The 15,772-nt window shown below is 37.8% G+C and overlaps 1 protein-coding gene across 14 annotated transcripts in view; it reads left to right on the top strand.

Moving 5' to 3' along the window:
- Positions 1-11,020, top strand: part of LOC139968818 (cGMP-dependent protein kinase 1-like) — a 183,934-nt gene extending 172,914 nt beyond the window's left edge. For all 14 annotated transcript variants that reach the window (XM_071973249.1, XM_071973248.1, XM_071973247.1 and 11 more), the window contains 4 exons: positions 1,661-1,824; positions 3,604-3,789; positions 5,024-5,090; positions 6,388-11,020. In XM_071973249.1, the coding sequence (XP_071829350.1) occupies positions 1,661-1,824; positions 3,604-3,789; positions 5,024-5,090; positions 6,388-6,483 (513 nt within the window). In that variant the 3' untranslated portion in view covers positions 6,484-11,020. The remainder of the gene's footprint in view (positions 1-1,660; positions 1,825-3,603; positions 3,790-5,023; positions 5,091-6,387) is intronic.
- The last annotated feature ends 4,752 nt before the right edge of the window (positions 11,021-15,772 follow it).

Raw genomic sequence — 15,772 nt, 5'->3', positions numbered from 1 at the left:
CTTAAATCTGAAAGCAATTCTTGCATAGACTTGCAATCCTGCAAAGTACCTTACCAGTACCTGTTTGTGGTTTCTCACCATTTAAAATTTACTGAACATGGGAATGTAATAGGCCAGACCCATTGTCCCCACTACCTCCCCCCCCCCCACCTGCCCCCCTTCCTCCTTCTTCCTCAGTTTTTAGGCATTATGCAAAGATATTCCCCAAGTAAAGTTTTTCTCATAAATTTTCAAATGTACCTAGTCATCTAGTCCACTAAATTAAAGTGAATTATACCAGAGGTAAGCTTAGTTATAACTGCATCATTATATGTATTTTAATTTTTTTCATTCTGGTGGAACAAGAACTAACAAAAATATCAAGCTTATTATCATTTATCTCTATTGTAAAATGTCATTGAAATGTTACAGGGACTACTTCATACCAAAGTTTTGCTGTTTTTTTTAAAAGTTCCCTAAACTAAGCGCATCGGTGAATTTCTGTCCGTGTGGACGCCGCTGGGACCCAGTATCGCCCTACCTTGATTTACTCGTAAGATGAGAATTGTCTCCGCATGAAGTCTCATGCGATCGTTCTCTTTGGTGCGCTTCATAACATAAGCAAAAGTCGCCAGGGGGATTTGAGCTTGTATTACTGGTTATTACTGACAAAGCTCTTCTGTATGTGAATATAGCTTGCTGCAGCAGTCCTTCGGTAATATCTCGAGTCGCTTCTATCTCTTGATACATTTAATACCCTCGCTCAGGCTTTAAAAGCAGTCATTCTAGTCTGCATCTGAGTTTTTGCCACGCTCCAGTTTATAAGCGTTCAGAGCGCCGAGCAATATTGCCAATTGATCCTAATTTCTAGCGCGACAACCTCTTTTTTCCCCCCTCGTTCTACTAGTTTGAGGCGAAAGTAATATCATACCGTAGATCACACACACACTCACACAGGTCCCTGGCATTTTGGAATCGGTTATCAAAACAAAGCGGATATCCTCATCGAAGTTTCCCCTTTCCTTTAAAGTGACAGAACGTGAGACGTATTTGTTTTCTTCTCATTATTAGTTTCTTTCTAATGCATATAATATGGTAATTGCCTTCAGCCTAATATCACCGGAGACGATTCCCGACGGCACCAGATGACGCAAAATACAGGGAATCCTCTCGCTCGGTTAAAATTTCTGTCAGATGCTTGTACGTGAGATTTTGTCCGATGGAGACACGTCATGATTGGAAAGTCACACGACTTGAACATTCATTCTATCGAAGTCGTGGCGCAAGAGATAAAAAAAGACAGACTAATACAACAACATTAGGCAGCAAGGGTGTCTACGAAGCTAATCCTCTCATCTGATGCTCAAAGATTTGAGTTTCTTAATGTCGTATATTAGCTAGGGCGATTATTCGGTCGGATCGTACGGCAGAAATTTTACGAACCATTATCTTTCGCAGGGTGATCGGTCGAGAGCTTTCGCCCAGACGAGCTGTTTGTGATAGTCACCGTCAGTAGAAAAGAGAAATGTTGAATGGATGTTGAAACTGGAGAATGTCTAGTCGTTGAGCCTTGATTGGGAAAATTTGGAGTCATTTCAGATAATATATTCAAAAGAAAAAAAGTTGCATGGAAATAAAAATTTCTTCCCATCATTATTCGTGTCCCGTTCTATTTCCTCAGGTCGATTTTGGCTTTGCCAAGAAGATTGGTTTCGGCCACAAGACCTGGACCTTCTGTGGAACCCCAGAGTACGTGGCCCCAGAGATCATTCTGAACAAAGGCCACGATTTCTCAGCTGACTATTGGTCTCTCGGAATCCTCATGTTTGAACTGTTAACTGGAAAGTAAGTTAAAAACATCCGATTTGTTTGAATAGTTCTCATCACGGATGTTGTTGGACTTTAAACCATTGTGAGACATTCTCTGTCTTGACCGTTATTAACTTTGTTATGTCATTGTCTGTGCTCAGTTGTAGTTGCATCCATCAGTGGTATAGACAATATGTACCAAACTCTATCCGGCTGCTTTCAGATAATCGTCTGCTCGTACTACCCGGAACAGGCTTTGGTGCAGTCAGGATTTTAATTATGAAACAGTTTCCAGAAAGGCCGACAGGCAGTTCTGACACCGTTATGGCTTTGTAAACAGACGACGCTAGCTAATTTAATCATGAATTTCATGCAAGAGAGGGATTGGTAGATGTCAGATTAGATATTGTTATGAACCTTCTTGCTTTATTCTAGCGATTATATCTACCAGTAAATATCAACCCAAAACTCAAATGTGTCGGAAACAACCTGAGTTGCCCAAAAACTTTGCTGAAAATGATTTTAAACATATTTTTTACACAGAAAAGTCAGTAGTTTTGAGTATTTCTGTCTTCCTTTGATTTGCCAGAGAGAAGTATATGTATTTGTATGCGTATGTGTGTGTGTGTCTACAGTTTTCTTACAATAGAGGAGGAAGGCCTGGTAAAGTCTTCATACTTTTGAGATAGTTCTGTTATTTAATGTATTCCATGATGACAATAGCAAAGCTTTATCAAAGCTATCTAAAGATACACATCATTGTCAATTCAATGGATACAGTGGTCATCCATTTTCTAGAATTGGCCCTCGTTTTTGGCATTCCATGCCACATGAACTCGGACATTGCCACTCACCGAACAGTTTCAAGAGCCAGCTTAAAAACCTTTCTCTTTCAAGGCACTTCTGAATTGTTCCACGATATCAGCGCTTCATAAATACTGATTGATGATAATGATGATTGCCACATGTGATGTTTCTTGTGATTACGTATTCATGATTACGTATTAATCATAAAGAATGGCATTGATGATAACAGTTGTTGCTCAGTATTTTGGAATTGAATTACCAGCAGAGTCTGTTGAATAGTCTGCTTCTCTGTATAAATGACGGCACACGTACACTATAAAGACACTACTCATTTGGTGTACATCAAATATTATCCACTGCTGACCTACTGATGAACACTTTAACAAGACATCACCGCAATCAGGCGTAGACAACGGGGGGGGGGGGGGGGTTGTTGGAGTGTTTGGCAGCTATTAGCATAACCTTGTATGTAGACCTAATTATAGACCCAAATTATAGTCTTGGAATGCAATATCTCTCATCTAAAATTTTAAAATACATGGGGGAGGATCCTCCTTCATTGGAATTGGCTTCAGCAACCTCAAAGCCACACACCCCTTCATTTTAAAATCTTGTATCTACCTCTGGCAATGTATTTGACCAAGGGCTGGACTAGGGCACAAATTAAAACCATCTCTAGGATCCAACTGGCTAAACCTGGCGCCCTAAAATAAGCTCAGCTCATTAGGCGACTCGGATGAAATTAGCATATCTTGATACCGACATGAATCTCAGCCTTTGGCTTATCGTCGTCAGTGGAAAACTGGTCTTAAGCTGGTTAAAACAGCCGGTCAGCCAATCCCTTATGCTTGATGACCTATGACAGTGCCAAGCAGTGATAACTAAACAGCATGAACATAAAAGTGCACAAATGTCTCCACTATGACAAATTCATTCTTTACTGACTTTGTCTAAAAATGCAATCGTCATCTTTACATCTCATTACTTTCCATCGATTCTTCTCTCCAGCCCACCGTTTAGTGCCTCTGATCCAATGAAGACTTATAACATAATTTTGAAAGGGATCGACCATATTGACTTCCCTCGAAAGATCTCACGTAACGCTTCCAACCTTATCAAAAAGCTCTGTCGGGACAACTCAGCGGAGAGGCTGGGCTATCAGAAGAACGGCATTAAAGACATCAAGAAACACAAGTAAGTCTGAAACATAAGTAAGTCTGAAAATCTGAACGATTTCACATAGTTTGCTGAATAGTGGTTAGAATGTTAAAGGATATGATTCTGTTCGTGGAGGTATGAAATATGTCATACTACTCTCTCCGGGCATTCCTCATTTCTAGAAATATAAAAAATTAACGTCTGACACGATTGGAATCAGTGCAAAGACTCATTGCGGGAGTCCAATAAGGACAAACAAAACTAGAGAAATCTGTTGGAATCTTTCCATTTCCAGAAAAGGTGGTGAACCCTGTCGTCACTTGCTATGAAACTGAAATCAACCAAATTAAACAGAAAACTGTAATACCAGTTGCAATGTACACTGGCAGGGTGGTCAGAGTCATGCCCCCCCCCCCCCAAAAAAAATAAAAACTCTCTTAAGAAACCATTACGGTTGGTGTGTTTTTCTGCTGATTCACTTCTGCATCGGTCACTATTTCAATCTTGCACAGATGTGATTACTGGGCACTTTGTCACTGTACGGTCATAGGGGTTTCCAAATGACTTCATTCGCCATAGATGGTCTGCTGTGATGTCGATATAAGTGACAATGTTTGTTATAACACTCTGACCAGTAAGAGGTTGTTTGTAGGGTGCAGGGATTAGGAGAAAAACATGTTATATGTTTATTTCTGTTATTCTGTGAATAATTAAAAGGAAAAAGAGGTCAATGATTACTACAGCATTGCTGTCAAGTGGTTAAGGCAGTGGACTTGTGATCTAAGGATTACAGTTTCGAGCCCTGGCCAGATCATTGCGTTGTGTCCTTGGGCAAGGCACTTTATCTCCATTACCTCTCTTCACCCAGGTGTATAAAATGGGGAATTGCGAGGTGACTTGTAAATATAGTTATGGCTGCACCCTATGGGAAGTTCTACGAGGGGACACGTAGATGTTGAATTGTGCACACTTTGGTGTGTGAGTGTGACAAGCTAGCAATGACCAGGGGTTAAGTTGTAAAGTCGTGTGGGGAGGCCTTAGCCTCAAACAAGACTGCAAACCTTCAACTTTTTAACTTTTATATCTAATCAGATGCTCATTCACTACCATCGAGGATTAAGGTTGACATGAACATTCCTTCCTACCTTGACACTGTGATACTTATCATCAATCTCATTTATTGTTATTATTATTATTAGTAGTAGTATTATTCTTATTATTATAATTATTATTATTATTAACATTATTATGATTATTATGTGTCTTGCAGATGGTTTCAAGGGTTTGACTGGGAAGGCCTACAACAGGAGAAACTAAATCCACCCATTAAACCAGTGGTGAGTAGACAATCAATACAAGATTTACTCAAAAGTAATGCAGCATTTGTTATAGCTGGAATGCTACAATAAACTTGCCTCAACACAATTTTGCATCCAAATCTGGGTATGCTTCTTTCAAATTGGAGGAAAGTTGGTTTTATGAATGCATCTGGCAACAATTTGAATGACGGAGATCCTTGTCGTACCTGTTCAGCTTGAAATTCTCTCTTATTCCTGCAAATTTTCTTTATAAGACTAACCCAAGGTGGGGGAGGAGGGGGGAAGAATAGGGTTTTACAAGTATTTCACATTCTTATGGAGAATTTCTTATGGAGACTTCTTATGGAGTCATTCTTATGGAGACTTCTAATGGAGCCATTCTTATGCAGACTTTATAGTGCGTTGACTATTTCATCAAATCTGCAGATGTGTAACAGATTACAAGAAGATTATCAGTGTAAAGATTGTGAAAGGGGGGGGGTAAGTTGTTCATGACAGTTATCTCAATCACACAGAGTTAAGGTGATGGTAAGCTTTAAGTCTCCTGGCTGTAGGGAGGGGTAGAGGGGGGGTAGTAAGTTGTTCATGACAGTTATCTTTATCACACAGAGAAAAGGTGATGGTTGGGTTTGTGTCTCCTGGCTGTAGGGTGGGGTAAAAGGGGGGGGGGGTAAGTTTTTCATGACAGTTATCTCAATCACGCAGAGTTAAGATGATGGTTAGATTGTGAAAGCAAACCTTGCTCGTCAAGATGACAAAGAAAGATAGTTTCCTTTAGAGTGTTTCGTTCAGGGTCTAGCCGAGAATAAGAACTGATTTCAGGAAACTGTATCAGCAGTATAATGAGATGTTAAAACACATTGGTATTCGCTTTCCATGCCGAAAGACCAGTACAGAAAATAAAAGCGAGTGAGGGGAGGGGAAAAGGTGACTGTTTTCTTTAGAACCAACTGTTTACTTTAGAACATAAAATAAATGTAACAACAGCCTTGCAACAAATTTGACAACTGATTACATATTCCTGAAGTCTCTGATTGGAGTCCAGAGTCACTAGAGGTTGCTTCCAACTGAAGGTCAGATAGGGTCAGATAGAAGGTCAGTTAGGTCAGTTGCTAGAGGACAGAAATTGTACTCCTGAGGTGACTTGTTTAAGTCCACGTTATACCACAGTCATTTCTTTCAGCTTATAAAAATTCATACTTCCCCAAATAATTTTTTTTTGCCAGTACATTTTCCCCCCCGCTCTTCCTTTTTGTTTTGAGTGAGTTTTTGAGTCTCATGTTAAATATATCTCATTTTCTTGTTTACTTAACAGATCAAAAGCTCAAGTGATTACAGCAACTTTGACAGTTATCCTAGAGCTACCGAAATACCACCTGATGAGCTCTCTGGATGGGACGAATATTTCTAAGAATTTTGTTGTCCGTCATTAGCCGGAGCGGATCCGTGTTTAGTATGTAAATTTTCCCTGAGGCAGGCATGCAACTTGCTTTGTCTCGTTAGCATTACGAAGATTCAAAGTTTTTTCAATCATGTTAAAAAAATTACAAAAAGAAAAAGAGAAAGAAAAAATAATATACTTTTTTGGATGGCCTATAAATGAAAGGCGAACATTTTTAATTCCTTTTTCAGTTCAAATGACTACCATTGTTGTTACTTTTGGCACAGTTATCACGCATGGTTCTGTTGTTTTCCGGTCGGTTGTGGGCAAAGCTCGTGAGGGTTTAAGAAAGATGTTTACAAGGAAGTGGAGAGGATGTGTGAAGGATCGAGGAGGAGGGGGGAATGGGGTGGGGTACTGCAGGTAAATTTTGTATAAGTCGTAGGACTGCCACGTTGTGCTTTATTGAAAGAGCGATTCTTCTTTTTATCTAAAACTAGTTTGCACCATTTTGATTTTAGTTTCTATATCATTTTCTTATTCCTGTTTGGTAAGTCCTTTATTTGACATACACGCACACAGAAGGAGATTTCCTTACAGACGGAATTGTATTTGTGGGGGAATCATGATATGAGCGATGTAAAATCTTGGAAGAAATGTCTGTTCAGTTTTCGAAAGAACGTGGACCAGCTTTGACATATTTGTCTGTTTTGTTTAAGATGTTGTCACATGATTGTAATTTGTTGGAGAGCAAAAATTGAGAATTTATTTCCTTTTTCTTTGACTTTAGTATTTTGGATTCCTGTAATATGACTTATATCTAAAGACCTATTTTCATCATATATTAACAACAGATACGTAATGAAGTGATAGGAGTTCTGGTTATTCAATTTGTCAAATTTCTGTTGTTTGTCCACCCAATTTTTTTTCCTTTTCTTTGACTTAGTATTTTGAATTCTGGTAATGACAAAGACCTATTTTCATCATAATACAAATAACAGATAGGTAATGAAGTGATAGGAGTTCTGGTTATTGAATTCGTCAAATTTCTGAAGTTTGTCCCCCCCCCCACAAAAAAAATTGTTTTCACTAAAACAGGGTCATTGGTTGTGCGTAGCCAAAATAATACACACAAGAAAATAAAACACTGCCCTAACTCACTGTCAATGAGAAATGTTTCTGTGATAAAAATAATGAACACTTGAATCGTAGACTTTGAGATTTTTGTCTCAATTTGTTTTATTCTATAGTTCATTAAAAATAGGGCAGTGTATTAAACTTGCATTTAAGCCAGCTGTGAGGTCTGCCAATAAATGTCATGTATAGGAATAGTATAAAATAGTACAAGATTTATTCTGCTGAGACCCAGTTTAGTCTGGTAGTGTTGTGTCAAATTAATATCATGTCAGTTTTGGGAATGTTACAATAGACTTGAATCAAAGTCGCCAAATATTTTCAAAACTGTTTCTGATATAATGATTAAAGAATGAGTTTTCTCCAAAGTTTACAAAGAGATTTAGATAGTGGAAACAAAATTTATTTTTCCGTAGAACAAATATCTTTACTATCACCTTGTAAACGAGACCGTTTTTGTTTTCATTCGGTTTTTTATCCTCTTTCGGTTTTTTATCCTGATCAATGTTTTCATTGAAATGTATGTTAGTGTTTTAAAGAATAGGTAATGTTTTCGTCTAACCACCCTGCTAAATGCACAATTCCAGTCATTATGCTTATGGATATAATATTTGATACTAGGCAGCTCGAGAAAGTGATTATTTGATGAAGAAAAATGAGAGGAAAGGAGGGGAGGCATTTGCATGAGAGGAAACAGGGATGGGTCAGGAGCAAGGGTCGGCCAATGTCATCCTCTCTGGGAACACCGTCCGGAATGCCAAAATGTTGAAAAGGAGGGAAAATGGCAACGTTGTTTTAAATTAAATACACAAATCAAGTAAACTGTTTAAAATAAATCACATGTGTCTGCGATTATTAATCATCTTAAAGATGATAGAAAGAAATTATTTGGGTAGGAAGTTTTCTTTTAGAAGTACTTTAACAGGTAGCGATGAATTGTTCATGAAAAAGAATTCCCCTTTGTTCAACAAGTGGACATCTTGTTAACATCTTCCTAAGAGTATTTTTCCAGTTAATTGTTTTCCCCCCTCACTGTTTGTTTGGTAATGGAGTACACAGTTATGTTACCGTAAAGTAACAGTGTTCGATTCAAACATGTACTCCAAAACTAAAGATTTAATTGACAAGTAAATGGTTTTAAGAACTTCATATAAGTGTATAAATAGCTTGAAACTTTTAATATTGCTACCTCATTAAATTATAGACCTGCCTTAATATTGACTCGCCTCTTCCTCGACCCACCGAACGATCGCCTGTAACATCTCTGTAGAGTTCCCCAAAATGTGAAAATTATTCGGGTGGACAGTTCAATGGTTCAAAATGATTCTATGTAAAAGAAAATGCTATGTAGTTAAAAAGTATGCAGAGTACATCATGGTATGAAAAGATGATTGATGCACATTGACTTTGTTAATTCTTGTTAAACAATACTGTAACATGATTCCTTCATACATTTACACTACTCTCTCATAACCCCAACCCGACAGCCCATTGCAAAGGGAGTTGACATGTGAGTCAAATAAGTCAGATTTTGGCAGTTGTAAGTTTTTTAGTTTGGTTGTAAGATAAGTTTAACTGATTAAGTCTAGTGACTATAAACTTAGAGGCAACAGTAAGATAACTTAACTTACCGGGGTTTCATAGTAATCTCACAAGCAAGTAAAGGGTAAAAAGGTAGTGCTTGTATTTTTCTCTCTAATACTACAATATGTTTTGATTTTTGAAAACTGCTTTCCAAACTTTGGAACTTTTTCCAAAAAAAATTATAAAAATATGTATGATATGTTTCATTCATTCAATTTTTTTTCTCTTTTTTTGGTCCATTCCCTTCCCTTCTTAATTCCATTTTGTAAAATGCAAACAAAGATAGGATAGAGTTTACACAGATTATAACTAAAATACAGTAATGGGCATTCCTTGTGTCTATGCATTTTTAGATGACGTCATCGGAGAACAGCATAAAATGAAACCTAATGGTCATAAAAATGAACGGGAGATCCAGTCCCACCACTTAGATCCTTGAAATATTGTAATTTTTAGCTTTTCCAATTCTTTTGTTGAAAAACAGCGGCCTTGACAATCAGTTTCAGTTTTATTATTTACACATCACATGATCTGACTAGAAACATTGAATGTTGATGACACAATTCTGGAGCCGCCTTTGTTGTTTTTCGTTGCGGTTCCTTTGGGCATAGAGGCCGGTAGACGACACATGTGTACAATGAGCACAGGTTGTAAAAGGGAAGATAGCATTAGAAAACAAAAGCTAAAAATTCAAAGACTGTATGAAATTTTGATCCTGTTGAGAGTTTACTTTGAGAGGTATTAATAGGGACTCCACTGATGCAATCGGTTGTCTTTGTGCAACACCTAATTCTATATATAATGATGTATTGTAGTATATGAATACACTTAGTTTAGCACGGACTAGTATATTGACTGACTCGATCAGTTAGGTGCACAGGACACTTTAATCACTGCAGCTGCTGTCTCTTTGTGTCTATTTCTAGTTCCTTGAACTGACTCAATCAGTTTGGTAAACCAACAATTATGTATTGAGTCCCAGTCACCTCTACAGCTTTTCTCGAAATGGAATATTCCTTGACTGACTCGGTTTAGTATTCAATTTAAGGATTTGACTGACTCAATCAGTTTGGTACAAGGCAACAATGTAAAGCTTGCATATGGAGGCTTCAGTTTTCCGTAAATATCTAACTGGATTCAGTGCAATTTGGTTACATGCAATGGGGAAAGCTAAACTTTGACTGACTCAATCAGTTCATTACACAGTCTGTGCAGTGAATCTTCTGATTTTGATATATCTGTTTATACTGAATTGTCAGTGCAATTAGTTGTATAAAATAAATAATTTCAACTTTGACTGACTCATATCAGTCCTAGGCATGAAACTGATTGAATGTATAATCTTCAGCAGTTACCAAGGTAACTGACAGTATTCTTGGTTATATGACTTATGGAATAAGCCTGGTGCATGGAAGGCTTTGGTAAATTTCAATGAAAATCATATGTAGCAATGGACATATAAATGAAATAAAGCAATGGAAATTATTATTTTAACTGAATGCAATGGCAACAAATTCTGTATGCACACCTTACATTGCTGCCAAGATTGAATTTAAATTACATACTGAGTTGAATTTTGCTATCACTGATTTCTCAAGTCCATATATATGTTTTTATTGAATTCAAATGCCATTTGGTTGGGCTTAACAGGGACAAGTTGAATTTTGATTTGATCACTGAAAAAAGATTTATATATTTCTTGGCTTGCAATATTCCTTGGTAGCCATGTAAGGTGTTCTCATGCATATTCATTAGATAGAGGCAGGTGTTATATATCCAGGGTTTGTTAATTCATTAGTTATGATTATTATTATATGATTCTTTAAATACACTAATCACATTTTTAAAATCTCAGTTTTTCATCTCTTTATTTTTGTAGTCTTGGTTTGCCCGTAGACTGTCGCATAAATGTCTATTTAATAATAATAATAAAGACTAGTGCCAAATCAGTAGACAAAAGTCACTGGTCAAAGCACTTTACAAAGAAGGCAAATTAATTTACAAAAGAACAAGTGAAAAGATGGGTCTTAAGTAAACTTTTGAATGTAGAAAGTTTAGAGCATGTTTGAATGTGATCTGGTAACTTGTTCCAGAGATAAGAGCCAGAGTATTCAAAGCTTCTGTAACCATAGGTCTTCAAGCGTGGTTTAGGAACAGTTAAATACAGTTTGTTGGAGGAACGAAGTGTGTGGGTTGGAATATACGGCAAGATAAGTTGCGACAGGTACACAGGCTGTTCCAGATGATGAGCACAAAAGGTGAGAAGGAGTAGTTTATACTGAATTCAGTAGCAGATAGGGAGCCAATGAAGTTCCTTCAGAAGAACCAACAGAACTTCAAAAAGGAGTTTCTCGATTACCAAAACCCAAACCGTTATCATTATGTTATGTGATAGATTTGTTTGAGATGAACAACTCCACAACAACCCATAAAAAAATGTTGTTCTGCTTGGGATATATACATGTTCAAAACTCATATCCGGGGGCTGCCATTTTTGTCTTTGTGTTATGTTATTAGTGCTACTTGATGGTGTTTACTTTCTTCTGGCTTTCTTACTGTCATGTTCAGTAATATTACTGGCATGGGTACCAGGCAGGGGGGTAGAAAGCTTCCAAAAAAGTGGGGGCACAACATCAGAGGAGCACGTGCTCATTCCACAACCACCACTCGTTATGCTATAAACCGATACACACCGGCCATATCACTTAAATATATATGATGGTTAGTATGCTATCAGTACTATTATGGTGCACATGAATAACTAAATAAAATATTAAAATTAACAAAGGCTTAAGATATCCCAAAGAAAGTTCTTCATCAAAGGGGGACATTTTATTTGCCAGTAGGGCACATTTGCTATTTTTGAAAAAAGTGGGGGGGGGGCACGTCCTACCCCCTGGTACCAGGACTAGGTCATGTTAAATGCTTGACCATGGCAGGGCCAGATTAAGTTAGTACAGGGCCTGTAGCATTCATCTAAGGCGCGTTCCATTTTCGTTTTCATCTTTTGAAGAGCATGTGCGAGCACAAGATGTCACTTGCGGATTATGTGTACTCCCTGTTACAGGTCTTGCACCACGATTAATTGTTCCATTGACTTACACACTAAACTCGTCACTTTCATGACCTGCCAAAGCATGTATAGAAGCTTTCAACAGGTACATCCTACCCACCACATGATAGCTGAGATCTTGGCCTATCATGGCACTTGCAAACTTCCATACCATGACTGTTTAGATTTTGAGCTAGAAGAGGAGCAAATTTAGCATACTGAACCCCAACCCTTCCATCTGCTCGCATGGAGTAATATCAACATTAAACCAAAGATTCTCTAAAACGGTTTCTATCACCTTCAATCCTCCGTATTTTCAAACCATCTGTACATTAAATTATGCTCTTTCATATAAAGGCAGAACAAACAATGATGGTAACTGATAATATGATTAAACAAGCATTACATTAGGTACTTTTTCCTCTCTTCTTCCGACAATGGTTAACCTTTCGAGCGGATGTACACTACTCTAATTGTGGTGCGGTACCTACAGATTAAGAAGTGACGGAACAAAGAGAAGATTCCATCCATAGAGGAACAGAACCCCAACATTCATTCACCCACCCCCCACCCTCCACCCCCAAAAAATCATCAACGAAAGGAAATTCATGTGTGGTAACAACTCGACATTTTCGAGTATAGCGCTCAAAAATAATATGGAGAATTGGAACCTGTTTGTGTTTATAATGAAACAACAAATGAAACTTATGTTATGTCTCAGGTGGCAAAAGGTTCCTTGATTCAATGACCCGATATGACCTATAGACTGACTTCAGCAAACGATGTGTGAGAAGAAAAGTGGAAACAGTATATATTGACGTTAATTATGTAATATTGATCAAGTTAACAAACTTTGAATGTATCAGTTAAAAATCCTTAGCTTATTGACTCGATGACCTAGACAGAATTAATCGAACTATTTATGAGAAAAAGTGAAAACATTTTGACGGATAGCTCTGATGAATATAGATGTTGTAGTTTCCCGATTAAGTTATTGAACTTGTCAATTAAAAGATGATTTGTACCCATGTATTAGTGAAGCAATACCTCACAATTTTACACATTTGAATTCCATGAAACTTATAAACAATACCGACTGAAATGCAAGAAGAAATCTTAGACTTCACATTTGTTATAGCCCTTTAACACCCCCCCCCCCCCCTCCCCACACACCCACCCACACACCTTTCCCCTCAATTAATATATATATATACCAAGTAAGACATGGATTTGGGGAATACATTAATCTGTTGTACAAGAAGCATTCGGTATAGGTACGAAACTTCGAAAATAATATGCCGAATTGGAACCTGTGTGTTTAAAATATATACAGCAAATGAAACTTATGTAATATGTCTCAGGTAGCAACCGGTTCCTTGACTCAATGACCCGAGAGGGGGAGGTGTACGAGAGGGGGAGGTGTACGAGAGGGGAAGGTGTACGAGAGGGGAAGGTGTACGAGAGGGGGGTGTACGAGAGGGGGGTGTACGAGAGGGGGAGGTGTACGAGAGGGGGAGGTGTACGAGAGGGGGGTGTACATATAAATCTTCAAATTGGAATAACTTGACAACCACAAGTTGGAGTTTCTTCAAATTTGGTATGATGCTATTGGTAGACTACCTATGCATGCTGATGTGTCTTGCAATTGATATCATGCATATTTATGAGGAGGCGGGCTGAGAGTTATTTTTGTAACAGAAGTTTGTATGCACGGTAACTCAACAAGGGAATGATTGGTCAATGCCATACTTGGTGGGTGGGTGGTCGATTAAGAGTTGATGAACCCTATTGATTTTGGTGCTCATATCATGAATATTAAAGAGGTCACAGGTCAAACGTCAAAACTTCAAATTGGAATAACTTGACAACCACAAGTTGGAGATTCTTCAAACTTAGTAAGGTTATGTTGGTAGACAACCTATACATGCTAATTAGTCTTGCAATTGATAACATACATATTTATGAGGAGGTGGGGCTGAGTGTTATTTTTGTAACAGAAGTTTGTATGCAAGATAACTCAACAAGTGAATGATTATATATCAAATTGCAGTTACTTATGTGAAAATCATAATTTGCTCTTCACAATTGGATTAGTGATATTTGCTTATATCAGACACATGGTGATGTGTGCAACAAATGGTTCATGCATATTTATGAAGGGCATTATTTTGGTAACAACAGTTAGTGCACATAACTTAAAGGGAGTGAAGACTCGCGCACAAAGAAACGTCTGATGCCGGTAATCTGACCTAGTTTCAAATGTAGTGTAACAGAAGTGTTAGACACCACAATCGATCCCAGAAAATACACAAACAGCTTGCTACTGTCGGTAATTAGACACTAGTGTTCAGTCAATACATGCAACCGTACGGTCAATACCCACAACACGGTGTATAAAGCAGCGATGGACATATCAGCAGGGAGTTGTTATGGAACTCTCTGATCCCAGGTCCAGATAAAGATAACAAGGTATCAAGTTTCATTACTGTCTGCATTTTGTAGCGACAAGAAGAAAAAGAAAACTTCACATGCACTTTTCAGAGGGCGGCATGCGGTTTGGGGCGAGTCTTCAATGCCTGAATGCTTCATCATTACATTATTGGAGTGTTCCCTCTTAATCAAATCAATGAGCAGCAAGGAACCATGCAATGTTTTCTTTCTGGTTTTGAATCTATTGGAAGAGTCAACTCTTTTACCACATCAAATTATACAATAGCGATGTAAGCAACACCCTGAGCTCTCATTGTCTCTTGTAATAATCTATATTTAATATTTTGGTTTTTGTTACTATTTGTTTTTAGGTTTTACATTTGTAAAGCGCTTTGAGCAGCTTTGCTGATTATGCGCTATATAAATATTCCTTATTATTATTATTTATGGGCCTCTGTAGTCAGCAGCGCACTAAGGTTCGACGACTCGTGAAAAGTGCTGAACATTTGAACCTAAAAAAGTCTCATAGTTCCCAACAACGAAATGGCTTCAAATAGCATCTCCGCTAGTGCTATTGCTGCTGACACGACACGAAATTGAACAACCAAGTCACTCATATTTATTTTCGTAACCTCATGATACATCGAACTATCATTTTGTTATATTGGACGATAACAAATTGTTAAAATGCCGAATTTTGCTTTACTTTAAATTATGCTCTTTCAAATAAAGGCAGAACTAACAATGATGGTAACTGATAATATACTAAAAGAAGCATTACATTATGTACATTTAGCTCTCTTCTTCGACAATGGTTAACCTTTCGAGCGGATGTACACTACACATTGTCATACACTACTAATTGTGGTGCCGCGGTGCGGTATACCTGTATGAGAGAATTGCGACGAATTTGGAAATAGAGGGATTAATCTTGATATTCCTCCGACTGTAAGGCCCAATTGTCAAGGTGGGAGACTTTCTTTCTTCTGTTCTTTGTTTCATAGTTTTTCAGTGATGTGAGGATTATGGTTGGTTTGGCAATATCATCTGTAGATGAACTTGACTGGCTGCCTAGCAGTGAAAGGAGAAGCAGATCGTTAAACGCAAAGGGTATAAAGG

This window comes from Apostichopus japonicus, chromosome 6, assembly GCF_037975245.1.
Source record: "Apostichopus japonicus isolate 1M-3 chromosome 6, ASM3797524v1, whole genome shotgun sequence".
In the NCBI taxonomy this organism is placed as follows: domain Eukaryota; kingdom Metazoa; phylum Echinodermata; class Holothuroidea; order Aspidochirotida; family Stichopodidae; genus Apostichopus; species Apostichopus japonicus.
This window is presented reverse-complemented; position numbering and strand designations above follow the sequence as displayed.